Genomic DNA, 26,980 nt, shown 5'->3' with positions numbered 1-26,980 from the left:
CGTAGCCTGTAACTCAAGCAACAGTGATGGTAAAACCAGCTTCCTGTGCCATGATGCATCAGACACTGCAAGACTGTCTCGGTCACAAACTATGATATATTGTGCACGTCCAGAGCTGAAGTGCAGCTGTCAATGGTGCAGGAAATACAGTGGCAAAGTCCAAAAAGCTTTGGGCTCCAAATGAGCCCCCCCCACCCCCCACTCTGGATGCATTTCAACACCAAAACAGAACAAAGTGGCCATTTTACTGGCTTACACCGGGTCCCATGACTCTTGCTATGCCACTGGTCCGAGTGAACCCAGAGGCAGAAATTTTACAGGGCAGGATATATTAAAGAGGAAACTTTGGCAGAATATTTCAATTCCACCAAACGTTTTGACAATAGAGGCCATGGAATAGGACAATAGCTGTAACTTGGCGGTCAATTGAGTTAAGTTGGCGCCTGTGAGATGTGCTGTGAAAGGAACTACCCTTGTTGGACCCCTTGGAGGGTAAACCATGGAGAGAATTGCTGGGGAGACCAAAAAAAAATCAAAAGATGTGCAAGAGACTATAAAAGCGACTTAAGAGGTTAGGATGGTGAAACAACTTGCTGGTAATTGCAAGATGCTCATTGTAGAGAAAAATGAGAACATCTAAGAGGAGCTTGCCTCTGGTGAGCTTTTGCAGGTCTCCTAATGGGTGGACATCTTCTCATCGGAGTTAAGCCCTCAACCTTGTTGGAGCTCCTCATGAAATTCTCAGAAATGGAAGCCTTTGCTTAAACGGGATCTAGGACTTAGTGGCATATTTTTTGCAGACCAGTTAGTAATCCGGGTTGGCAAAGCCACTACGTCTAGCTATGTGCCAATGCTGGTAAAAATAGACATTAACATCAGCTGTTTACATGCATTGCAAGCACCAGTGAGGTTTCACATTATTGGCTTTGTCAATGCTGTGCAAAAAAGGATTGCTTCCAAGAGATAAAGCATTGAATGTGAAAATTACGTCTGTGCTTTTCATGATGTAAAACAGTCCTTTTTTTCCAGTGTAATGACCTCCTGGAAGGTGGAATAATAAACCAAACATCCAGTAGCTTGAAGTAAGATGGGTGATGCTCCACTTAGTGCAGCCAAAGCTCCCTCTGTATTTTGAGAAACTAGTAACAATATGTCTTGCAGACGGGTGTGCTGTTAAACCAGACCTAAAAAGGAAGCTCGCATAATTTGAATGTTTCCCTGGGTGCAAAGGATGAAACAATTGCATTGGATACTTCATCCTTCTTTGCTTGAAGTACAGACACAATAAAAAGGAAAGTTGCGGGCAGCCTTTGGAAGCACGGCCTCGTGGGTGAAAAGTCTGATCTAATTGTGGCCCTGCCTTAGGCCTTTAGCTGTGTGATTTAAAGATTGGTATGTAAGGGGAGCATGGAAAAAAGATGGAACCAGGCACACCAACTACCTGGCCAGACAAGCTGGAGGAAGATTGGCAACACAATTATCCTGGCTGAGAGAGTATTTAGTCCAACATGATGTACACAGCATTTGCCTTGTTCTCTTTGAGTTTGTGTAGTGCTGGTTTGTTTGAGTAGGTCTTCCACTTTTACTGTGTGGTTATATGTAGTAAGTGAACCACACTTTAATTGAGTCAGTTATCCTCAATGAAACAAGATATGTAAAGGATTGTCCGTAACAGGATTCCTAAACTTCTGCTTTAACGGGATGTTCAGGCTTTCTACAGTCTTTCTTGCTTATTTTCCCCTTGAATAAATTTTTTTTCTCATTTTGTTCTGCATGTATTTTTTAATTTATGCCAACATTACCACTTTCACCATCCTATGTGGAGGACGTTCAGATCTTCGTAAGATGTACTTTTTAACCATATTATTTCCCTTTGATTATGTTATGTACCAAAAGGTTCTATGAAATTGTAACTTTTACCCGCTTCAATGCATTGATGCAGCAATCAACTGTTGGAAGATGACTAAACATTGAGTCTGGAGCTGCATTTCCATCTGTGTATAACTTCGATAAGTTTGAGCACACAAGATTTAGATTGAAATCTGTTGATTATGCCACAGATGCACATTTTCTGCATATCGGGATTTTGCAACATTTCCTTGACGTTTATGATAAACTGTAGGGGACCTACAAATTTAGAAATCAGGAGAGCAAGCCAATTTGGTATATAGTTCACAAGAATGTTTGCTAGATGTATAATGTTTGATGTGAGTAGTGAGACTCGTGTTAAATTAATAGTTTCAATCTAGTCTTGAGTTGACGGGTACGACACATTGCCACCTCCCGATTTGTGCATATCAGGTTTACAAAGATCCAAACACTGTCCATATTAGTTTTTGAGTAGGTTAAACATAAGGCATTGCCCATTTAAGACTGTCCCTCACCAAGGTTTTGTCTATTTAGTACCATGCAGAATCTATAAAGAATGTGCGAACAGCCACGGAAAGCTTTGCCGCAAACCCGATGTTCTACAGACCGATTGCCATTGCTTTGGACACCAAGGGGCCAGAGATCCGCACAGGAGTGGTTGTTGGGGTGAGTAATCTCAGCAGAAAATGAGTGTGGGTGTGTGTGTTAGACGTAGGTAAGTGATGTAGAGGAATATTACTGTGTATCAAGGGTGTCTAACATAGGCCCTGATGTGCTGGATTCATTCCAGATTTTCCAAATTTCCACATGACAAATTTGCATTTAATTAGGCTACATGCTACTCAATGAAAGTCTGTGGTTGTTACTAAAATTTATAATGGATCGGGCCCTTCAGGACTTACTTTGGACAAGCCTGATGTATATTTGCTTTGTTTGTTCAGCAAATTATCCACATCTGGTGATCCAGTTTTCAGTTCTCCTGCTTCCTAAAGGTTTAAAATTAGCACTGTTTTCTATATTGCAATATACATCTTATCATGAGACCCAGTGCTAACTTATAAATGAAACACTACGTTTTTAGGTAATCCGGTACCCAAAGATTCTGGGACTTTGGAATGTTACTTGCTATATATTTTTCCCTCTTACTGAAGTGTCTTCGTAATGTGGCCTAGCTCAAGAACCAATGTATTATGCTATCGACTCAGTGATGGAAATACCTTAATTTGATTCTGTCTCTTCCATAATTGCAGTACAGGTTTCTTTTAACAGTGAGTGGTGGTAATAAATAATGAAATCGTCCCATGTCAATAAAGAATGCCTTGCATGCAGATACAGAAATAGTTTTGGGATCCTCCTTGTCCACATCCTTAAAGCATTTGTGATCCGTTCCTTGCCTTCTCTCTTTTTTTTTTTTTTAAGTTGAATCTGGGACTATTTACAGCCCCTTTTTTCTCTTCATCTAACAGGAGTAACTCATTCCATTTTTCACCAGTCCATTTTTCAGTTGAGCTTGAAATCGAGTGAATGACTTTCTCTCCTTCTCTGTTTGATAAGATGAGAACTGTCCTTTCAGCCTGCCAAGCTGGGCAGGACAATATTGAATAGCTTGTTTTCTAACACTCAATGCTAAATTCGAGCACCAGCTTTGTTAGTAAATGTAATGCCCAACATGTCACCTTTCATTGGCATCAGCGTTATCTCCCTGTTCACTATAGGCTATTCCTCTTCTTTCCAGATGATATGGGGATGCTTGAGTAAGCGTGTCTTCTGTCCAATGTCTCCTTTGTTCCCTCCTGCAACCTCACTATTTTCATTTTACCGTGCAGGGTGACAACGCTGAGGTGGAACTGGTCAAGGGCTCATGTATTAAGGTCACTCCAGATGATGCCTTCAAAGACAAGTGTAATGACAAGGTCATCTGGGTGGACTACAAGAACATCTGTAAGGTGGTCACGGTTGGTGGCAGGATCTTCGTGGATGATGGACTCATATCACTGCTCGTCAAGGAAATTGGTAATTGGTGGGTGAAGGGCAAAGAATAACAATATAATGGGCCACAGATGTAGGACTGGTAAGGAGCATGGATATTACCACAGTCCAACACAAATGTGACAATGTATGTAGAGTGATCAATATTCCTTACCATCCATGATTGTTATTCAATCACATCGATGATTGAAAACCATTGTCACGTAATCGATATCCATTGCCACATATGATTCATTTCCATTACTGCCTCTGACATTCATTGCAAACCGTGATCAATATTCCTTCTTATTTGTGGTTAATAATCATTGCCACATATGATAAATGTTCAGTGAAAATCATTGGCTAACTGATCGATGCCCATTGCCACCTGTGAGTAAAAATCATTGCCACCGGTGAGTGATGCCACCTTTAATTGCCTGTGGCCCCCGGTGAATGATGCCTGTGGCCCCCAGTGAATGATGCCCATGGCCGCCGGTAAATGATGCCCAGTGACACTGGTGACTGATGCCCATTGTCACCAGTAACACTAGTGACCAATGGCCATTGCCACCAGTGACCAACATTCATTTGCCACATGTGATTGCCACCCGTGATTGATATTGATTTCCACCTTTGAGGTTCCTTCACATCAATATCCTTTGCCATCTGTAATCCGTATCCTTTGCCTCCTGTGATCGATATTCATTGTCATCAGTCATTGGCTCCTGTTCAGTTGGTTCAGCCCATAAGGTCCATAATGTACAGCCAGAAAAGTTTCATCTCTCAGCGCAGCAAAGACCTTGTATTAGTAATGTAATTTTTATATAGCTTGTAGCACACTTCTAACCAGTGAAAATTATAGTTTTGCATCTTGAATCTTTTCTCTATTCTCATGCTGTGCATTATTCAGCGATCTAGTGGTTGGGTTCGGAATTTTCATTTTTTCGTAGTCCTTTTTCGATTTGTTTTTTGTTTAGTGTCAATGGATCCCCCATTTGGCGTTTCCTGTAACGTTGAGCGCCTTCCCCCGAAAGCTCCCACTCGTGGTCGCCATCTTCAGATTCTTTTTTCCACCATTGGGTCTGGATGCCTTGCTGAGGGCTCTCCAAGTTGTGAAAAAAAAAAAGTTTGAAAGCAGTTTGTTAAAGAAATTCAGAAGATCCTCAGAGGTACCAGGGAAGATTTCTGTTGTGAAGGGAAGTTTTTCCTTGACAGTTAAAGAATGTCCAGACAGGGGCCTCCCTGTTCTGCGTGATGGAGAAGAATCCTTTTCAATGCTGCCCGAAATGTCCTCATAAGTTTGCACAGAAACATCAACATCAACATCCAGTCTGCCACTTGCCCATCAAAACGATGACTGTGAGGCCTGTGCAGGTTTTAACTCTGACGCTGATAGTAACAGAGAAGCCGAGACAGGCGCACTGTGCCATGCGGAAACAGCCATCCTCGTTAAGAGACCTGGGTCTGTTGAGCGGCAACGACAAAACATCGTGAAGGGTGGGGGGGGGGAACCTCTCGACCAAAGACAAGAGACCCCAGGTAACTCCGAAGAAACATTCGTTGCCAAAGTCAAAAGCAGAAAGAGCAGCCTTGCTGTTAAAATCAAGCGAAGGCAAACCCAGAGACCAAGAACCCCTCGGAGCCCTCGACGGGGACCCCGCAGGAAGCAAGTCTCCCGAAAAGGCTACTTTGTTGAGAGATGTTAAGTTGACATTTCGACATTGAAAAAAATCTCCTGAGGAGCCAAAGTGCTCTGACACCTCGAGAGATTCCTCGACTTGGAAAAGAAAATTTGTATGCTTGACACCGAAGAACGCTCAGCAGAGATGAAGAGGAAAAAGCAGCATCTCGAAGGAGAGATGGCTGCGTTAATCCAGAGAAAAGAAGTTTGACACTTCTCTTAAATTTCAAAATGCCCAAAAGAACCGGTTGAGAAGGCGGTTGAGGAAATGGACCATCCCATGACACCAGAGCCTCGGGAAGAGGAGGAGGAATCCTACAAAGAGCAAGAACGCGTTGCAGTGTGTCAGGGGTCAGAAGACTTCAAATATGCCAAGACTCAATGTGGCATGACCTAGACCTATTCCCCTGAAGAAGGAATAGACTGTTTACATTTGAGGACATTGCGATTTACAGTCAAATCATAAAGGCTGCAGACCAGTATGGAGCTCAGCTGGAAGAGTAGACAGTGTTTCCTCAGACTTTAATACCATCACAAGTTAGGAACCAGCCCCCCCCCCCCCCCCCCCCCCCCCCCGTGCTACCCAGTGCACTGGATCAGGAAAGGATGGCATTCAAGGAGCCTGCTGCATGCAGAGTGGTGAAATCCAAGGGCTGAGAAGAAACCTAAGCACTCTTAAAGGACCCTGCATATTTTGAGGTAATGTTGCCGGCTGACAATCATCACTTCCACGGCGAGGAAGAAGGCCAATATCCCATCTATGTAGGGGCTACCCCCAGACAAGGAGAGTAAAAAGATGGATCTGATGGGCAGAAAGTTAAAGGGAAGCGCAGCCATTCAATGTGTATAGCAAACTCCAACGCCCTCATTAATAGGTATCCATGCCAACATTGGGAAGAGATGGCAGAGCACATGAGACACCTACCAGAGCAATATAGGATGGGCGGCAAGCCTAGCTGAGGAAGGTAAAAATATTGCGCACACATTCCTAAAATCGGCGTTCGACTCAACAGACCCTGCAAGTTGTCAAATGATGGCAGAAACGGCGTTAAGACGCCACTCTTGGCTGCGAATCTCAGGATTCAAACCGTAGGTGCAGGTGACCATTATAAATGCACCTTTCAGTGGGAAACCGGTTTTTAGAGGCAACGTGGATGAAACGCTGCAACAGCTAAAAAAAAGACTACGAAACTGCAAAATCAATGTGAGCGTTGCAATTTAGGGGAACCTACAGGGAGGTGCTACATCATTACACAGGCCTACGGGAAGGGGTGTTTTTTCAGAGTAGCACAGCTCATCAGGGCTTCCAAAGTAGTAGCCAATCAACCACATCCACTCAACACCAGCAGCAAGGACTCCCATCCTTTCAGGGACTAACCCATTCGGATGGGGGAGGCACTACCCTATTAAATGAATTGGCCTACACAGGCAGCCTCTCTCACGCAACACTAGTGGGAGGCAGAATAAAAGCACTTCCTTTAGAAGTGGAGGAAGATGGCGTCAGACAACTGAATATTAAACGTTGTAAAACTTGTATATTGCATAGAAGTGGCCAAGATACCACAAGTAAAGGGACTAAAATGGGTCCATTTGGACGAGGAAACATCACGTCTACTCCGAGGTAGAGGACTTGCTGGGAAAAGGGCACTAGAAAAGGTGCCCAGAGAAGAGATCAGAAAATGAAACTACTCCACATATTTCCTAATACCAAAAGTAGACCAGTCTCTATGCCAGATTCTAGATCTCGAGTCCATAAACCAGTTAATAAAGACACACAGATTTCAGATGACCGCACTGCAGGAGTTCATACCACAGTTGCAAAAAGGGATTACATGGCAACTATAGATTTAAAAGATGCATACTTGCACATACCAATAAATCCAAAACACAAGAAATACTTGCTATTTGTGGTGAACAAGACTGACTGTTGGTTCAGAGTGCTGGCCTTCGGGACAAAATCCACCCCAAGAGTATTTACAAAGTGTCTAGCAACAGTGGCAGCACACTTGAGGACTGGCTACATAATTATCCCTATCTGGGCAACTGGTTAGAGCAGATTCGCACCACATGCAAATAATAATCACCAATTCCAGAAGCAAGAAACTGTTCCTAGGAGCAAAAATCAGTTTGATGCTAGGGAAAGTATATCCCAGCGAAAAGAGAATATTGTCACTACTACCAGAAGGGTCAACCTCTGACAGTGAGGCCTCTGGGGAAAATGTTAGGGTAGATGGCCTCGTGCATTACTTTGATTCCATATGTGACAACTTATGAGACCTATACAGGAAGGGCTTCAAAACCAATGGTCACAAGCAACATGGAGCTGGTAAGATCTAGTCGTTGTCGAGCAAACTTCAGGAGGAAATGGCATGGCAGAACATATAACCGAAGGAAGGAAATTTGCACAACCAACTCCAGCAGTTACCATTACAACACAGCCTCTCGTATAGGCTGGGGAGCTCATAGGGGCTCGCTCAAGGTCAGAGGGGCCTGGAAGGGACAATATGAAGTCCAGCATATCAATGTCTTGAATATGAAGACTGTGTTCCTAGCCTTAAAAGCTTTTCGGAAAGAACTGTTGAGAACAATCTTGATCCAAACAGACCCTACCACTACAATGTTCTACATCAATAAGCAGGGAGCAATTGCTCTCAATCCTTTGCCCTATGGAGGCTGGCCCAAGAAATCTGGAAGTGGGCAGTGCGGAGACAAATGGATCTTACAGTTCTTCTACCAGAGAAGGACAATGTGAAAGTAAGCATTGAGTAGACCAGCATCATGCTCCCACGAATGGGAACTCAATCAGGCGGTACTCAAACCGATATTTGGGAGTTGGGGAACTCCTAATGTAGTCCAATTTGCAAAACCCACAGAACGCAAAATGCCAAAACTTTATGTCCAGACAGCCACACCACCAATCCTTGGGTAATGCTGTTGATCGACAGATCGGGGATATTTGCATATGCTTTTACACCTATACCACTCTTAAACAGTGATTAAAAAAAAATGCAGGAGCAAAATAACTCTTAATACTAATTGCCCCTCAGTGAGTGAAGAAAACCTGTTCGGAGCTAATCGAAATGGCGCTGGACAGCAGTCTGAGATTGTCAAGACAACAAGACCTACTGTCAATGGAAGAGGGGAGGGTTCTACACCCAGAACCAGAGTCTGGCTCCTGAAGACTAGAATTCAGACATCTGGGCCTCTCAGAAAATAATGGCTGTTTTCAGAGAAGCAAGAAAGTATTACATAGCCAAATGGAAGAGATTTTTATTGTGGTGTAAAAAAATGTGCTTATTACGGATAAACACTAAAGACGCAACTGTGCTAAAATATCTTGCACACCTACTGGAATGCAAGCTGACTTATGCATCCTTGAAGGCACATGTAGCTGCAATCGTGGCCTACACAAGGGATCATATAGGAAGAGGTTTCTTCACACCAGTAATACAGCATTTTTTGAAGGGATCAAAGAATTTCCCCACCAAGAAGAGTACTAGCACCCACATGGAATCTAAATGTAGTGCTAACTCTACTAATGAAGACACCCTTTAAGCCTTTACACAACGCCACATTAAAACTGCTCACACTGAAGACCACATTTCTGGTGGCTATAACATCACTTCGCAGAGTGAGTGAAATACGTTCACTCATAATTCAAGAACCATATTTCAGATCCACAAGGACAGAAAAGTGATGAACAGATCTACTTAAATCAAACCATACAAATTCCAAGCTTTTTCCAAAAGCCAAAGAATCAAGCGAAGAAAGTGTTACAAATGCTGAACGCAAGACCAGCGATAATGTACTATATTGAGGAGACCGAGGCAAGCAGGAAAGCAAAGCAACTATTTGTTTCCTTCGCAGACAACCATGTGGGAAAACCAGTAACCAGAGGCACTATTGCCAGATGGATCTCGCAAACCGTTCAATTTTGGCATACGAGTGCAAGGATAAAACTAAACTCTGGCCCAAAAGCACACCTGACGAGGAGGAAAGGAGCTATCACTACCTTTCTAGCAAACGCACCCTTACAGGACATCTGTATGGCAGCTGCGTGGCTATCAATACACATGTTCACAACGCACCACTGCATAGACATTCAGATGAACAAGGAAGCCCAAGTGGGACAGTGTTAACATCTGTTTTGAAATCTAAGCTCATCTTCAACCCATCCTCTACGAAATTGACCAAACTGCTCCCAAATCTATGCACAGCATGTGAATCCAGTAAAGATTCACACTGCAAACCAAAATGGTTTATTACCTGTAGGAGTAGTTTTGCAGCTTGAATTTTCGGGATTCACAAGCGATCCACTACTTCCACCTTGAAGATGAGATCAGAAAACAGACCCAAAAAAAATAGAATCTGAAGGTGACTTAAAGTGTGAGCTTTCTGGGAGGACATCCGTCACAGGAAACGCCCAAATGGGAGATCCCTCCATGTCCAACAACAGTGAAAAGGACTGCAAAACAAATTTGTATTCCTGACCCAACCACTAGGTGGCGAAATAATGCACTGCATGTGAATACAGAAAATTCTTCAAGCTGCAAAAATTCTCCTAAAGGTAAGAAACCATTTCATTGTTACTAATGGCCAATATTATGGTACTCCTTTTACTGGCCTCGTAAAGATGGTAGGCTAAGTCAGTCTTGCCACGATTTTTAACCTGTCCCTGCAGAATACGGCTTCTTTTGAGAATGAGCCTACAACTCGATGAGCGGTCATTTTGGCCAGTGGTACATGCAGACAATTTCAATGTAGCTGTGTTTGACACAACATATTGTAGTATTAGATTTACTTATTTGTATAGAGCATAGAGATAGCTAATGGGATACAACAGCCAATTATGTGACCTCGGTAGCTTACCACAAAGTATTTGCGTTTCTTGGTAGTTGCTTTGTACAACAGTTATTCTGTATAGCGATTGAGGTCCATTCTATTTTCGGTACTGTGATGCTGGAAGGTTACATTGGAAAGCCCTCTCAACTATCATTTTGGGTTGTATTTACTTATATAAAGTGGTTTTTTTTGTTTGTTTTTTCTTGTACCTCATTCCTCTCCATATATGTATTTCTATTCTTTTAGGCCCCAATTACTGCTTGACTGAGGTGGAGAATGGCGGGGTACTGTGCAGCAGGAAGGGGGTGAACCTGCCCGGTGCTGAGGTGGACCTCCCAGCTCTGTCTGAACGGGACATCACAGATCTTCATTTTGGCCTCGAACAGGGGGTGGATATGGTCTTTGCATCCTTCATTCGCAAAGCGCAGGATGTCTTGTCCATCAGGAAAGTGCTTGGTGAGCAGGGCAAGCACATCAGGATCATTAGCAAGATTGAGAACCATGAGGGAGTGAAAAAGTAAGCCGACCTCAGGTCTGATCTTTGCAAATCCAGTTTGAATGTCTCCTTCTCCATCCAGTGTTATGTATTTACCAACTGTGGTGTATTCTTTCTCTCCCTGTGCGGTCTCTTCTCTCAACGCTCTATTGACAATTACTTTAAAATGTGACATCGTTACTTCCTCTTCTGTTATGGGGTCTCCATCAGATTGTCTTTCCCCACCATCGTGCTATGGTTCCTTCCCCCCCCCACTCCTGCCTGATGCAAGTTACCCTTGTCTTCCCAGTGTGTTTACTTTACACCCCCACTCTCAGACTGATTCTCCTAATTCCTCACTTCTCGTTCAACCCCAATGTAGTGTCTTTCCCATGCCAGCCTGGCAGCAGTCTTTCGCAGCATGCAAATATTACGTAATTATTTTAAAAAAAAATCTATTTGCATTTTTTATATAAACAATATTATACACAGAGGAGGTAGAGTTCTGCAAACATCCTGGAAGTCTACTAGCGTTTCCATGTATACATTCGTAAGAACTGGCCTGCTGGCAAATCCTATTCCTCGGACAATCTATCAAAGGTTATCAGGATGAATTCAGCATACAGGTCTCCCAGTGTGTGTAGCTCTATTTTGACAATATTTTTACAATGCAACCCCATCGGGAGCGTCTCCCCATTGTTAGCTACCTAACATGTCCACAAACCCAGCCCAATCCACCATCTATCAACTGGTCATTACTGGCTGGATAGAGGAAATTTAGATTACTCCCACATAGTGCCGTGTAGCGCCTCAAATACATACTACGTAGCCGATATTTTATCATTTGGCGTTCTACCCCGTAGACAGAACGTCTGCACCGAGGCAGCAGGATACACATGCGCCCAACATTTGAGTTTACCACTTATCTCAATACCATCCCACTCTTGTCCTTTTCTTCCCAGCCTGTAACTTTATGGCTTCTCCCTTGATGTCAGATCCACCGGGTACTGTTGACACCCTATAACTCTAACCCTTGGGTGAGTAACAGTATTACCGATTCCATGGGTATGTGAAGTTGTTCAAATGGATACTGCTGCTACCAGTTTTTAACTTGTTTTTAATCACATACTAGTCACTATCTGCACTAGTATGGCATTTCTTCAGTGTGTTCACGGTCACTACAGGGTCACATGTTACTTACCTGTGGTAATGCTCTCCTTTATCTTCCCTTTCTAGGTAAGAGCAGTGTCATACAGGTAGTACAACTTATGTGCTGTATTTAAACTGATACTAAGCATTAGGTCATGTTTTGTAGATTGTAGTTTTTTACTAGGTCCTGAAGAATCGCAGTCTATGTACTAGAAGCGAGAAACATGTTGACCACACCATTTGCACTCTAGCCCTGGTTCACTCCGGGAAACCATAGTCCCCATGAGCACCGGCTATTTTTGATTTTACTTGTGGCAGAGGACCACCAGAATAAAAATTGCTTTCCGGTACCTTAGGCCACATTTTATCCTCACCCACACTATCTACTCTGTCCTGGCCCCTCGCCCCCACTTCACCCATAGGCAGTTGGACAAAAGATCTCCGATAAAGCTCACCTCAAAGAGGGGCTCCCGTCGGGCATTGCACCTCCTGCCCAATGAGGAGCATTGCCGATGATGAAGCATGACACTCGCAAGGGTGTGTGAGGCCATTATATCCAACAAATTGGATACTCGGGGGTTGTCCTCCATTGAGCACTAACCCTGTTTCCCTAGTGATCCTTTCCTCCTTCCTTCCTCAAGGAACAGCCCAGTCATCTCCTTTTGTTGCCTTCATATCTGGGGCTACGACTGTGGCCGGACCTTCCATTCCCTTCCCTTCCCTTGTGAATGGTAATTAATGCCCTACTGGATCACAATCGATCCTTGTCTTCCCCTACCTATTGTTACATCCTAGCTCAGCAGCGTGCCAGTGTGTGAGCACTCTGGCAGAGGTGCCTGTCCTGCTTCTGGCCGTTCCCAGGAGTGGGAGCAGTGGAGCGTAAGGGACTATATTTCTAGTAAGATAAAAACGTCTTCTAGCAGTGATGGGCAAGAGCTAGACCGGCCTGTGGTGGACTAGGGAAATGGGCGTTAGGGTGAAACAGATGATAGACCTTAGATTGGGACCATGGTGGAAGCTGTGTGGCCGTGTCATTTCGATTTAGTCCTGTGAGCAATTTCGTCACCTATTGCAATTGTGCGAAGTGGTACAGCTTCCATCTCCCCCCCCCCCCCACTCCAACGATGTGCATGTCATTTCCATAATGCTATTCTGGGGCAGCCAGAGTTCCAGATGAGGCCTCTATGTTCCTGCTAAGATATTTCGGGAAACTGATCAGACGGTGAGGTTGGGGACGTAGTACAATAGCTTAGGCAGCATCACCATCTTGGTCAGGGCGATTTCTGCCCTGAACATTAAGCGGGAGGTATGGTCCTGTTTACCTCCAAGATATCAACGGGGTCCCAGTATACAAAAATGCCCAGGTATCTAAGAGGATGGCTGCCAGTGGAGGGGAAAGTTGTTTATCCTCAAATTTGGATTGGGCATCTCTTCCTTTGAAGGGGTACAGGCAAGACCTGGCCCAGTGTACCTTGAGGCCAGACATCTTCTCGAATTTCAGTAGGGTGTCGCTATGGTGGTGGTGGTGTAATGAATGTGACTTCTCACCAATAAGCCACACCCAAACCCTGCACTCCCCTATAGAGGCAAATGTACCACTGCACCTTTAAATCGCACACTTTGCACAGCACTCCCAAAGGCGAGGCGAAAACCCAGCACTCCCAAAGGCGAGGCAAGAAGACAAATTCTGGTGCATTTAAACTGACACACAAGTTAATTAACACAATATTTTAAAAAGGCAGGCCGAATATTAGTAATTGCAGACTCCCAAATGCCAATTAACTACAATAAACAATTTAGAATAAAATGCAGTATATACACAAATAGCAAAGAGTAGAAAATATATACAAAATGGTTAGCAACCCCTCACCGATTTGAAGTGCATCATCCTTGCCAACTCAAGCTTTGGGCAGCCCGTCAAAAGCCCAGGAAGGAGTTTCATTCAGGACTAGTGTTCTGTCCCCTCCACAGTAATACGTCTATTCTGTGGTGATCTTCCACCCGGTCCCGAAGGCTTCCAGCTTTAATACCATTACTCAACGTGTGACGAAGCTTCTAGAAAACCTCCCCTTCTCATGAGAGAGAACCGAACTGGCTGTACCAGTCTGCGTCAAGGCCAAGACAGAGGCTGGCCAAGCTCCCGTATTTTGACTTCGAGGCAGAGTTGCACATTCTACTGATAATATCCAGTTCACTCTGGTCCGTGAAGAGTGAAGAGCAGAAACCTGCCCTCCCCACTTTGCAGCTACGTGCGAGCAGCAAGGCAAAGCCAGACATGAGGCCATGTCAAAGCCAATAGTAAGAGCTCATAATTCACACCAACCTACAACACCATGTACATGTGTGCATTACTGCCCACAACACTGCACTTCGAAACTAAAGAGTACATCCCACACCTCTCTTCCCCCCCCTCATGCTTTCAAATGCACATACCACACCTTTTGTTCTTGGCAAGACTATTCTCATCTGTGACCGCTCCCACTGAAAGACCACAAGATAATAAGACGGCAAGATAAGACCGAAGCAAAGCAGACCTATGCAGGACCGTCTCCTATATCCAGGCTAGGGTATAACACACTAAAGGTAAAATGGTGGTAGTTGAAGGTCATCATAGGGTGCCAAACCACAAGAGTGGCTCTTTCACTACAGGCGGCTATATTGTGTAGGTCCCTAAGGTATTGAACATCTGCGTAGAGGGAGACCGCGTGCAAACCGTCTCCCAGCCAGATACCCCAATCCCCATTGCGAAGCTGTGCCGCCAGCGGCTCCATTGCGAGTGGAAAAAAAGTGGGGACCGGGGGCAGCCCTGTCTGGTGCCTCTATAGACCTGTATGCTCTCTGATATCAGACGGCCCGTTCGTACCTGGACCGTGGGCTGCATGTAAAGTAGTCCAATCATGTGGAGGAATGTGTCTCCCAACCCATAACCACGTAGCACCTCAGAGGTAGGGCATTCAAGTGAGTCAGAGGCCTTTTCCAGGTCCAGGACCAGACAGCCTGAATGGGTCCAGGTTTCTGTGGCATAGTGTTGCACCCTGAAAAATCTGCAGATCTTTAGTGCTGTGCTCTGGGTAGGGACAAAACCGTTTTGGTCTGCATGAACCAAGGTCCGTAACAACTTGGCCAATCTCGCAGCGATTATCGATGCTAGGATCTTATAGTCCGTATTAAGTAACACCAGCAGTCTATACTACCCCAGCAATTCTGGATCCCTGCCGGGCGTAGGGAGAGCGAGATCTGCAACGCCTTGTTTGGCGTTGCTGAGTACAGGGAGTCTGCTAATGCGGCGTCGTATACCTTTTTAAGGTGCAGTGCCACCAAGTCTTCATACGCCTTGTAAAATTCCGCTGGCAGACCCTCTGGGCCTGGGGTTTTGCCGGTGGCTAGGGTGCGTATGCCTGCCTGGAATTCGTCCAGGAGTATGGGATCATCAAGTTTGTGTCTCTGTTCGGGCGTTATCTGTGGTGGGGTGGTGTCTGTGAATTTCTTCAGTCAAAACTGGCAGCAATGCCTCTCTAGCAACTGGGCATGTTCTGCTCTGCTTTCGTCCAACCTCCTACCTGAACCTCTGACTGCTAGTCTCTCATGAGACGCCAATCTGTTTTCCCGGGTGGTTAGGTCCACCACTAATGCTTTGCGCGTGCCAGCTTGTGTACCTATGCCATGTCCCCAAACAGCTGTTTTGAATGCATCCCACTCTATTAATGGCAATGATACAGAGTCGGTGTTGTCCTCAATACTGCATCACGGCCATCCCCAGTGATTCCCCCGAATCGCACGTCCACCAGTAAGTCTGGCTGAAGGTGCCATCTTGGAATCGGTGGTGTGCTGGTGCCCCCGTCTAGTTGTAATCACCGTTCCCTAGAACGTGTGTGTGTGCGTGTGTGTGTGTGTGTGTGTGTGTGTGTGTGTGCGCGCGCACTAAAGTCTCCCCGAGCGCGCAGTATCCCAATTGTGGCGCGCACACACAACAGCCAGTTTGCTCCGCCAATTTTAAAACACCTACACTTGTTGCATTTTTTATCTTGATAGTGCACGCCAGCTGGGCAGTTTGTGGGCCTTTGTGAAAGTATTCTTGTTAATTGCAGCGCCGTCATGCGCTGCAATTAACATGAATACTTTCACAAAGACCCACAAACTGCCCCGCTGGCGTGCACTATTAGGAAAAGGAATGTGGTAATCTAAAGCGCGACATTTTTGATTCTGAAAAAACACGTCGCGCTTTAGATTACCACATTCCTTTGCTAATATTTTGCATCTGCGGGGCTGAATGTGGGCCTTTGACATAGTTTTCATGCTAATTGCAGTGCACACGGGCACTGCAATTAACAAGAATGCTATCTCAAAGGCCCACATTCAGCCCCGCTTATCAGCAAAAGGAATGCAGTCATACACAACGTGTTTTCAGAATCGTCTGAAAGCACACGTCGTATTTGACCCTGCAGTTCTTTAGCTAATAGTGGGCAGCTGCGGGGCTGAATGTGGGCCTTTGAGACAGTATTCTTAATTGCAGCGCCGGTGTGCACTGCAATTAACAAGAATACTATCTCAAAGGCCCACATTCAGCCCCGCACTATCAGCAAAAGGAATGCAGAGTCATACACATGTGCTTTCAGAATCACATGTCGTGTTTGACCCTGCATTTCTTTTGTTAAAAGTGAGTGGCTGAATGTGGGTCTTTGAGATAGTATTCTTGTTAATTGCAGTGCACACCAGTGTTTTGTGGAACCTCCGCAATGACCACCTCTGCCACAGACTCCCACACTACCACCACTTGACAGTGCTCCTCAACTCTCAATAACCACTGTCTATTAGATTAATTTCGTTTTATAGCATGACTCGTACCAGTTTAAGATGTCAGAACACACACATTGCACAGAGACAATCACACATGTGTAAATGAGTGTATACGAAATGTTACATTAGACAAAGGCCTACAAGGTGAACATGAGTGATCACTGGTACTAGCAGCAATTAAAAGGTGGGAACCTTTTATCGCTCACAAATGTATAGATTCAAGAAGAATCAAAATTAAGCAAAACCAACTAATATGAGCAGAGAACGACATTAAAGCACAATAGACTCTTTCCTTTTCCATTTTAATGGGATCAAGCGCAGCAAATATACTTTCCTGATAGTGACTCGGGACAGAATTGTGTCAAAGGTAATTTACTGTATTATTGCTTGAAAGAGTGTTCTAACTTTAACCAAACACTGTGTAAGGCACCTCCGTGACAAGCTGGGTGATGCTGGGTCAGTCTCCTTGTAATTATTACACACTCCTTTGGCATTGCAAGCCAATGCGCAGGGAAGTATTGGAACACGGTTTTATGCAACTCCGTGTTTAAGCTCAGTAGTTTCAGGAGCCGGAAAATAAGATAAGGCTCTGGGGGTCATTGTGAGGCTTGACCCAGTGCTTGCACTTTGTGTATTTAAAGGTTTCTCCAAGCCGCCCACAGCCAGATTCATCTAGTGCCATATCCATGTGTATTGTATATATGTGATCTTGTATAGGCTCCCAACATTTTCCTACCCTATGACCAGTGCTCGAGTTGAGGATCGTTAGTAAAATCTTATTATGGTACCACTGTTGGGAGTCCTATGCATTTCTAAACCCGAAGTGTACTTGCCTGTGTAACCAATTCATGTCATGGCGTGTGTATCTAAATTGAACACCTGCCTTTAGACCCTTCATGTGGTGCTACAGCTGTAGAAATGCACCGTCCTTTCACTTTTTTTAAGCAAAAATTTGGAGTGATATTTGGCGCTGCACCCACATGCGTGGTCTGATTCCCGGCGCACATAGCCTGGGCTGCAGTGCACAGAGACCTTACACTGCCGCACACAGAGGAAAAAAATTAGAGGGAACATTGGTTGTAATGTGTGTGGGTTATTGTCTGAGCAGGTTCTCCCAGGGTATTGGGGGTCGACATGACTGTTAGGAGGTCCTCTGAGACTAGCATGCGGTCAAGTCTAACATATAGACCATGCGCCCCTGAGAAAATTGAATAAACCCTGTCAAATGGATTCCTGTCTCCACACGTCCACTACATGCCATTGCGTGGTCCAGCTGTTTAGTGCCCTCATTGCTGTGACCGTAGGCGCCCCTGGAAGTGGAGGGAAGGAGCGGTCCGAGGTTGTCTTAACTCAATTCTAATCGCCACCAAGAATCGTCGGGACACCATGCCAAATCGATAATTTGCTCAACAAGGCCTATAGGAATGAGGCCTGCTCGGTATTGGGTGCATATATTGATGAGATTATGACTGGTCTGCCATCAAACCTACCCCGTACTATGACATATCGACCCCGCGTGTCAGTGAGTGACTTCTATGTTAAATGGGGTGCCCGGCCGAACTCAAATTAATGTGCCTCTGGCGTATGCTGAGTAGCTTGTGGCATGTATCTGTCCCCTCCATCTTCTCTGTAGGTTCCTCACCTCAGATCCTGCCAAGTGTGCCTCTTGTAAAAAAGCTATTTGGATTTGGTGTTCCTTAAGATACGAATAAATCAGGTATCTAGGGGAGGGTTTATGTATGCCTCTTGCATTCCATGTGCATATCTTGATTGGTGCAATGGTACAGATATAGGACTGTGTGTGCCCAGTGTAAGGCCCAAAGGTAATAGTGGTGCGCTGGGTGCAACCTTTGGGCGGGAGCGTTGGCTGCCTGCCTGTCTACTGAGCCTGGCAGCAAGCTGTGTCGACCCAGCGCATGACTGATATGAGAACTTCTCCAAACCAAAACATATAATGCCAGAAAGGCGAGAATGCAACAAGCGGTCATCCAAACAATAATTTCAGATGACATTTTGTCAGTGATATTGGGGGGGGGGGGGTGGTTTGCAGGCAAAAACTTCTACAAGTAGATGGATGCAAAACATGGTGTCACCCCTGTACATTAAGGTGGACCTCCAGTGCCTGTCCTTGGCTGGCCTCTGTGCAACATATGGCGCACACGGGACGTGTGGCACCAACCACATGCCTAATCCAGTGTTGTAATGGCTAGACGTTTCCGTATTTTAATCCTGCGTCCTATTGCTGGACGTTATGCCGCATGTCTGGGTGGGTGTCGGGGTAGGGAGTAGTCCTGGATGCGCACACTCTGTCCTTCGTGCATGTGACTGCACCACCTCCACAGCGATTGTGCTGCCCTGTGGCTCGGGGCCTGTGAAAATGCATGTTACACCCTTACTGCGGCGTTTCTCCAAGGGCATGTGATTTATGCAATATTTAGTCTGTTGTGGCCCGGCACCCTCCGGTTTGTTATAAGGGCTGAAGGTGTGTGCCCTATCCCACAACACGCTTGCCTGAAAATGCCAGCGCGGCCCCACAGGCGCTGATCGAGGTCGGGGACACCACCTATGCTGCTGCGTCCACGCTGCCAGGGTATCTACTCACAGCAGGTATCCTCATCGGCCGGTTCGTGCAGCCTTTCCTTCGTGGCCGGGTGTCATCTGTTGAGGATCCCCGCTGCGCTTAACCCCTGGGTTGTTGGCTGATACCTGCGCTCTGTCTCCAGAACCCGGCCATCGCTGGAGATGTACCCTCAGCGCAGGGGGAGACGAGGAGGGTGTCCCGGCTGAGGCGCCGTCTCCGGAGTGTGGTGCGGCCTTGATGTTGCATCGCAGCCGTGGCTGCTCTCCATTCAAGTCCGCTGTAGGCCTCACCGCCGCTGCACGATCGTTTCTCCGTCCCTCTGTGCCCCAAAGTTAATTGGACGTCCCGGGTCTAGTCTGGGCTCGGTAGAGCTGTTTACCTACCCCAGTAGTGCATTGAGGCGAATTATTATACGGATTAAGGGGGTAATAAGCAGCGGAGCTCTAGCAGAGAACGTTTGTCTTAATCGCGTGCTTAGCCACGCCCCATGGAAAAAATTACTTCCTGGATATTACATCTGGAGTCATTACACCGCTGGTAATTTTACATTACATTGTGAGTACTTTACTTCACAAGCAATAATATCTTGGAACCAAGTTAATATCGATATATTTAATAAATGAATAATTTAAATTAAACTATTCATATTTATATTGGTATAATTAAAAAAGAACTAGTTATATATATTTTTTTTATATTTAAAAATAAAATTAATGTAATCAGGCCTTTAATAAAAATTGTATTAACGTTTTACATTTAATCATGAATGTGAAAAATTAATCTAATCTGGTACAGTCGAGGTTATCAAGTATTTCAAACCTTGTATATGTTCGCTTCTGTGTAAGGCATACGTTTGTGCATCAGTATATGTATGAATATTTGTAATATAAATATATGCATGTGTAAGTGTGTGTGTGTATATATAGATAAACGCATGAGAATAAGGCAGTGTGAACATTTGTGTATATGGCGTATGTGTATGTATATGTGTGTGTGTGTGTATATATAATTTTAAACGAGCATTGGCAAAGCCAATAGGTCTCACCTTTGGGAGGTTTTATTTTTGTTTTCTCTAGTCTACCGTGCTTGTGTATAGTATAGAGTGTTTGTGTTAATAGAATAGTATATAATGTTTTGCTGATTAAGTGCTGTATGTTGGAAGTTGTGTCTGCCACGGTAGACCTACTGGCTCTGCTAATGTTGTTTTTTTTTTTTTGTCAAGGTTAGCCAGCTGAAGCATTAATGTAATGCATTTAAAAATGAAGCCTAAAAAGCTAGCTTATCGGCCACTGACGTTCGGCTTTGGAGCTGGCTATCATGTGCACTTAATTACTATTTCTGACTAGGTTATAGGTCTTCTGAATATAGTTGGCAACTGGCATGTCCTTAGATGACCTGCAAGAACAGGCTTATTTCCATGATGGTAAAGTAGGCAGCGTGACCACATTTTATTCACTGCAGGCGTTCTCTTCTGCTGCTTAACAAGCAGTGCTACACACCTTGGGTGCAGGAAGCTTTATCTCCGGATAAGTCACAGTAAAAGGATAGAAAGTGTGAAACTGTGCACTAGAGGCATAGACTGGAGGGCTAGAAACAGAATGACTGATAAGTGTGGCATGAGGTGAGAGGCGAAGAAGAGCATGGCCTCCAAATATACACACTGTGCAGTGTCCTACAGTATGTACAGTGCTGTGCTCGCCTTCCCCATAGACGCAGCTGACACTCACGTAGGACAAAAGTGCATAGAAGCTGAGTTTTCCTCCATCTAGCCTCAATATTGGCTAGTACACAGCTTCAGTTTGGAAATGCAAGTGGTAGCTGTCAGCAAATTGGGGCCAGGCTGCTGATGCAGTAACAGTGCGGGGATCAACCAACTTAATCTAAAGCTCCTGCTCACTTCAGAACCACTAAGAGCAACAAATGCCACCAGCAGGACACAGCAGGTGGGGTGCAGCAAGGACTCTGGAAGGTGTCGGCCACTCTTTGAGCACAGCCTTACTTTAAAAACATGCACCCGTGATCCCAGCCTGCCTACCTCTCCTGGGTAAGTGTGCTGGCAACCACCGCTCACCGCAGAACCCCATTGTAGCATCTTTCCTTATTGTCTGATGGTCTACCCTCTGTTACAAGAAAGCAATGCAGCAATTTTCTGGCATGAAAGCGGGTTGTGCGATGTCCCCCACCAAAATCCCTCTAAGTGACTACAACAAACAGCCATTTTTGGGTCAGAGTTATCCTTTAAGCAAAATAAGTGAAGTTGTACCTGATCCTAAAATGGCTCCAACTCTGGCAGAATCCTTGCTCATGCGTAGAGCTAGATGCGCAGATGTGTAATTCTAGCTTCACAGATGGCTGGTGCTATTTTGGAACGCATAATGGGAATGCATTTTAATTGTGCGTTCTGAAGGAGTGCCAACCATCTTCTATCTCGAGGGAAGAGGATTTGGTGTAAGGGCTAAGGCGGCCGACCTTTAAGCTGGGGAATCTGGTTAGAGCCTCAGCAGAAGGCTCAACATCCTGTGATTCCGGGTAAATCACTTCGTTTCTGCGTGCCTGTCAACGTGGCTGTTTGTAATGCAACTCGTGCTCGTGTAAAGCATTCCGATACGATGCGAGTTTTCGCTATGTAACATGAGAGAAAGAAAACGGTACTTCCCTGACCCACTTCAGAAACCAACCAAAAAAGTGCTCAAACCTACAGCCAAGTGAATGGATACAAGTAATAGGCCCCTGTGCTGTGAAAGGGAGCAAAAGACCATAATCGAGGAACAAAAAGACACATTACTCACACAGAAGAAAGCTTTTGGGATGGATACTTGCGGAAACCAATGAAAAGCAATGGGCAGGCTGTAAGCCAACAGAGTACATACAGTATGTCTAGAAAAGACAGTGCATGCTCTGCCTAGGCGAGATCTAAAAAAAAACAAGCATTTGCAATGCAATAGGTCTCGCATTTGCAAAAGTTTAAGCTATTGGCATTGTTCATGACAATGCCTTTTTAAATCTATTTTATAAAACAAACACATAATGGCATTTATTTATCATTTAAAAAGCCAATAGCTAGTGTTGCATTATTCTTAGCAATGCCAGATGCTCACACTTTTATAATGCGAGACCTATTGCATTGCAAATGCTGGTTTACATCTGCCTTTCCTTCTTGATTTAACTTCCTCTACGCTGTATCGTGGCTTAGACTTGTACACAGGGTCTCCAGGTTCACAGATAGCTTAGATGCCACCAGGAATTGTAGTTGTCAAGGTGGCCTTGGTGGACCTGTTTTACCTTCTGATGTAGTTTAAAGGTGTGGTTAAAAAAGGTGTGCTATCTTAACAGACCCAGGTTGCATCATCTGTTTCAAATACCCTGGTTGTCCTAAATATATCCAAGCAACCGCTACTGCTTTTAGCTTCCCTGGAACATTCATATGATAGCGTATATGTGTAGGCATTATTACAGGTCACTGTTATTTGGGCACGGTCCCGATGGTGGTGATAAATTTGTCTGCAGCTTTCCATCTACTCATGGAATCTGAGTGTAAAATGTGCAGAAACCAAATGATAAGGGGGGTCAAACCCTACTTTTCTTCAGCTACAGCTCTTCAATCACTTTGACAGATGCTGCTTACCATTCTAGCATCAATGATATTCTGATTGTCCTTTCCCTGTTGGTTGGCAAAGCACAATGCTTTCACCACCTTTGGACCTTGATACATAAAGACTCTTCGGTGTTGGCATTTGTAAAATAAGGCTAGAAACGTAAAGTACCAGAATGCTGCTTTCTCTTTCCTCCTCTGACTAAGAGCATTTTTGCACTTCTTGATGTATAAGTACTCTTGACAATCACGTGCATCGGTCGTTAACTAGAAAATCTTTGAGTGGTGGGTTTGTACCTGTGATATTTCGGGTTTATGTAAATAAACAGATTAGGCCCATTCAGTATTTATCTTTGTTAATGTCAATCTGTACCTACTGCCATTTATTAAAAATTGAAAAGGAGACAGTGCTGTGAATTTGGCAGGAGTACTCATGTTGTACTTTCATGTGGGCGAGAGGAGCATCTGCCTCTGTTAACACTTTAGAAGCAGCAGGCTGGCTTGGATTCCCACTACTAAGGTATTACCCAGGGTGGATTAATGTCCCTGCTGCCCTGAGAGAATGGTACAGCACACCAGCTTTTTTCTAAAGCTAGTCTTCAAGTAGACCGTGTCTGACGTCTGCACATGCAAACCATTTTTGTGGTGAAAGATGAGATTTTGCAATCTATTGCATTCATGTTGTACTGCATGCCAGAATCTAAATAAGAGTTCAATTTGCGCCCCGCTTTAGATTAGAAAGAAGAGCCTCAGTCCAGGTGTGTTATGATGAATCCAGTAGTTTCTGGGTGTGGTCTGGGTTTAGCATAGACAGAACATATTATAAGGGTGTCGGCTTGATATCAAAGAGGCTTCTGAGAGGCTTTATTTCAACGGTCTTTCAGAGTCTCATTAGAAGAGAACTAAGGGTCTGAGGTACAAAGCCATTTTGCATTTTTTTCAGAATCGCAGAGTTTATGCCAACAATTCATTAAAGCATTTCCAGACTGTAAAATGGTTTTACTGACTCTTTCTGAATTGCCGATAGCAATGGGCATCAAAGGGGCTTCCCTCGCAATTGTGAAACACGATGTATCAATGGCTTGATTTGTAACACCAGTTGGTGTTGCAAACCATTGATAAGTTACTGAATTATCAAAAAAAGCATTTACAATGCAATGGTCTCGCCTTTTGCATAAATTGGAGCTATTGGTATTGTAAACGACAAACTCTTTTATTTATGGGTTGGTTTTTAAAACAGATAAATAAATGGCATAGTCATTTACAATGCCAATAGCTTTAGCAAAGGCGAGACCTATTGCATCTATGCACACGCACGCACACACACACACACACACACACACACACACACACACGCACACACACCGAGCCCCACACACACAATCCTTTGGTGAATATGTAGTGTTGGAAGGGGTCCACAGGGGGCACAGCGGTGGGGAAACGAGTGGGACAGAGGGCAAAAGGGGCACAAAAGGGAAAAAAACGAGTGGCGCAGAAGGGCACAGAAAAACGAAAGGAACAGACGGCAGAAAGGCACAAAAAACGAGTGGCACAGAGGGCAGAAGGGCACAAAAAAACGAGTGGAACAGAGGGCACAAACAACGAGAGGACCAGAGGGCAGAAAGTCACAAAAAAAAAGAGGGAAACGAGTGGAACAGAGGACAGAAAGGCACAAAAAGAGGGAAAACGAGTGGAACAGAGGGCAGAAGGGCACAAAAACGAGTGGAACAGAGGGCAGAAGGGCACAAAAACGAGAGTTGCAGAGGGCAGAAAGGAACAAAAAAGAGGGAAACGAGTGGAACAGAGGGCAGAAGGGCACAAAAAAACGAGTAGAACAGAGGGCACAAACAACGAGAGGGGCAGAAAGGCACAAAAAAAGAGGGAAACGAGTGGAACAGAGGACAGAAAGTCACAAAAAAAGAGTGGAAAACGAGAGGCACAGAGGGCAGAAAGGCACAAAAACGAGTGGCAGAGAGGGCAGAAGGGCACAAAAGACGAGAAGAGCAGAGGGCAGAAAGGCCCAAAAAAACGAGTGGAACAGAGGGCAGAAGGGCACAAAAACGAGAGTGGGACAGAGGGCAGAAGGGCACAAAAACGAGAGTTGCAGAGGGCAGAAAGGAACAAAAAAGAGGGAAACGAGTGGAACAGAGGGCAGAAGGGCACAAAAACGAGAGTGGAACAGAGGGCAGACGGGCACAAAAACGAGAGGAGCAGAGGGCAGAAAGGAACAAAAAAAGATGGAAAACGAGTGGCACAGAGGGCAGAAAGGCAGCGCCACAAACAAAACATTTCAAGTAAATTAAAAAAATCGTAAATCACACTGTGAACATATGAATAACAAATAGAGCGACGGGCGGGAGGTGGTCGGTGAAATGAAGGCATGCGTTCTGGCAAGATGGATTGGGGAAACTCCATACTTGGGTTTCAAACGTACAAGCACAACAATGTCAATAAATAAAATAAAACTCTGAAAGGAGCCTACCTTTTAAACCAGCGGTGACGGTGGGGAGGGGTGTCGGGCGGGGGCAGCAAGACAGAGACTTGCAGGGTGGGAGGAGAAAGGGAAAACTGAAAGCACGAGTGCACAACAATGTCAACAAGCCCGGCGGAGCGTGGGCGCGAGCGCTTGGGGCGGGGGAGCGGACCCTTTGAAGTGCTTCAAAGGAGCCAAAGCTATAGAGAAGGGAGGGGGGAGTGGAAGCAGCTGTGCACGTGCATGTGATCGTGCACTCAAGGTTTAGGCCAGCCAAAACAGTGGGTAGCACCTTGAAAATCCCACATATAAAATGTCTCTTGCGAGACCTAAAAAGGGAGGTTGGCGGGTTCAACACAACAGGTGAGTTTTTTTTTTTTTTTTTTAAGTGGCACTGTTGGAGGACCCTCAAAGAAAACAAATTGATTGTTATAAACTGGGAATGAGAGGGTTTGCCTTCACATGAGAAACAGACCTATATATATACACACACACACTATTGTATTTTAAGGAAATAAACCTAGTCATGAATTAAAATTGCAAAAATTAATTTAAATGGAAATTTCATTTTAAGTAGAAGTAAATTACATAAATATATTTAGGAGTATAAAAATGTTTCTTGGGTGTATGTAAGGAAAGAAATTTCCACATGCGTCGGCCATCATTCTTGCAAACAGTACTTCCTCATGGACGAAAAAATTAATTGCTGACCTGTGGCTCAATCGATCTATTGTGCCGCCTCGCCTTGTTCCTTAGCGTGGAGGTTTGATTCAGGGAAACAGAAAATGTGTGTGTTCATAGACACTCTTTTAAAGATGTACATTAAAGGTACTCCCAATGTAAAGTTACTTCAAATTGTACTAACCAAAAAATGTCCTGTGTAATATCCTGCAATGGAACTACTGCCATTCATCTTACATGCCTCCCAAAGTTATGCCAGATTTCACCCCCAAAGTGCTTAGTCTGTTTTCCTTACCAGGGTGGCTTTCTGTCCTCTTCTCCCCCCCCCCACCCCCCCCCTCTCATTCCCCTATCCCACCACCAGAAAGTGGAGTTTCCCTCGCACTGCACATTAGAGGGTGGCGGGCTTTAACCCCACCAAATAAAAACTTTTTACGTCTTCACCCTGGATGTGATACTCTACCAGTTTCCTGATGGTGTGGAGTCGCGACTTGTTAGGTTTTGTTTTCATACTGGTTTTTCTTAACCTGCTCAGTTCTACTATTGCGCTTTATGCAGCCCCCCCCCCTGATATTGCGGCATTGATTAGCACATTTTGCAGCACAAACATGGAATTTTCTTTACCTTCTACTATAAGTTCTGTATTTGCTGCTAATTGATGGAGCTGTGCATCATTGTATTTCATTAAAAGTAGTCTAAAGTTGTGTGTTTAATTCTTTATCACCTTACACCTTGCTTTTTCACAATAGAGGCTTATTTCATTGCAGATGCCTTAAAACAGCATCTCTATAAAGCCACTATAAATCTTAAATCACCGTAGACCACTTTATACCCATCCCATCAATTAATTTTTTTATAAAGAAATCTCTCTT

The 26,980-nt window shown here is 44.6% G+C and overlaps 1 protein-coding gene across 6 annotated transcripts in view; it reads left to right on the top strand.

Annotated features, from left to right (window-relative positions):
* PKLR (pyruvate kinase L/R) overlaps positions 1–26,980 on the top strand; it is a 75,232-nt gene that overhangs the window by 31,802 nt on the left and 16,450 nt on the right. For all 6 annotated transcript variants that reach the window (XM_085639093.1, XM_085639092.1, XM_085639094.1 and 3 more), the window contains exons 4-6: positions 2,404–2,535; positions 3,696–3,882; positions 10,607–10,877. In XM_085639093.1, coding sequence (XP_085495219.1) covers positions 2,404–2,535; positions 3,696–3,882; positions 10,607–10,877 — 590 coding nt within the window. The remainder of the gene's footprint in view (positions 1–2,403; positions 2,536–3,695; positions 3,883–10,606; positions 10,878–26,980) is intronic.

This window comes from Triturus cristatus, chromosome 12 (assembly GCF_964204655.1).
Source record: "Triturus cristatus chromosome 12, aTriCri1.1, whole genome shotgun sequence".
Taxonomy (NCBI): domain Eukaryota; kingdom Metazoa; phylum Chordata; class Amphibia; order Caudata; family Salamandridae; genus Triturus; species Triturus cristatus.
This window is presented reverse-complemented; position numbering and strand designations above follow the sequence as displayed.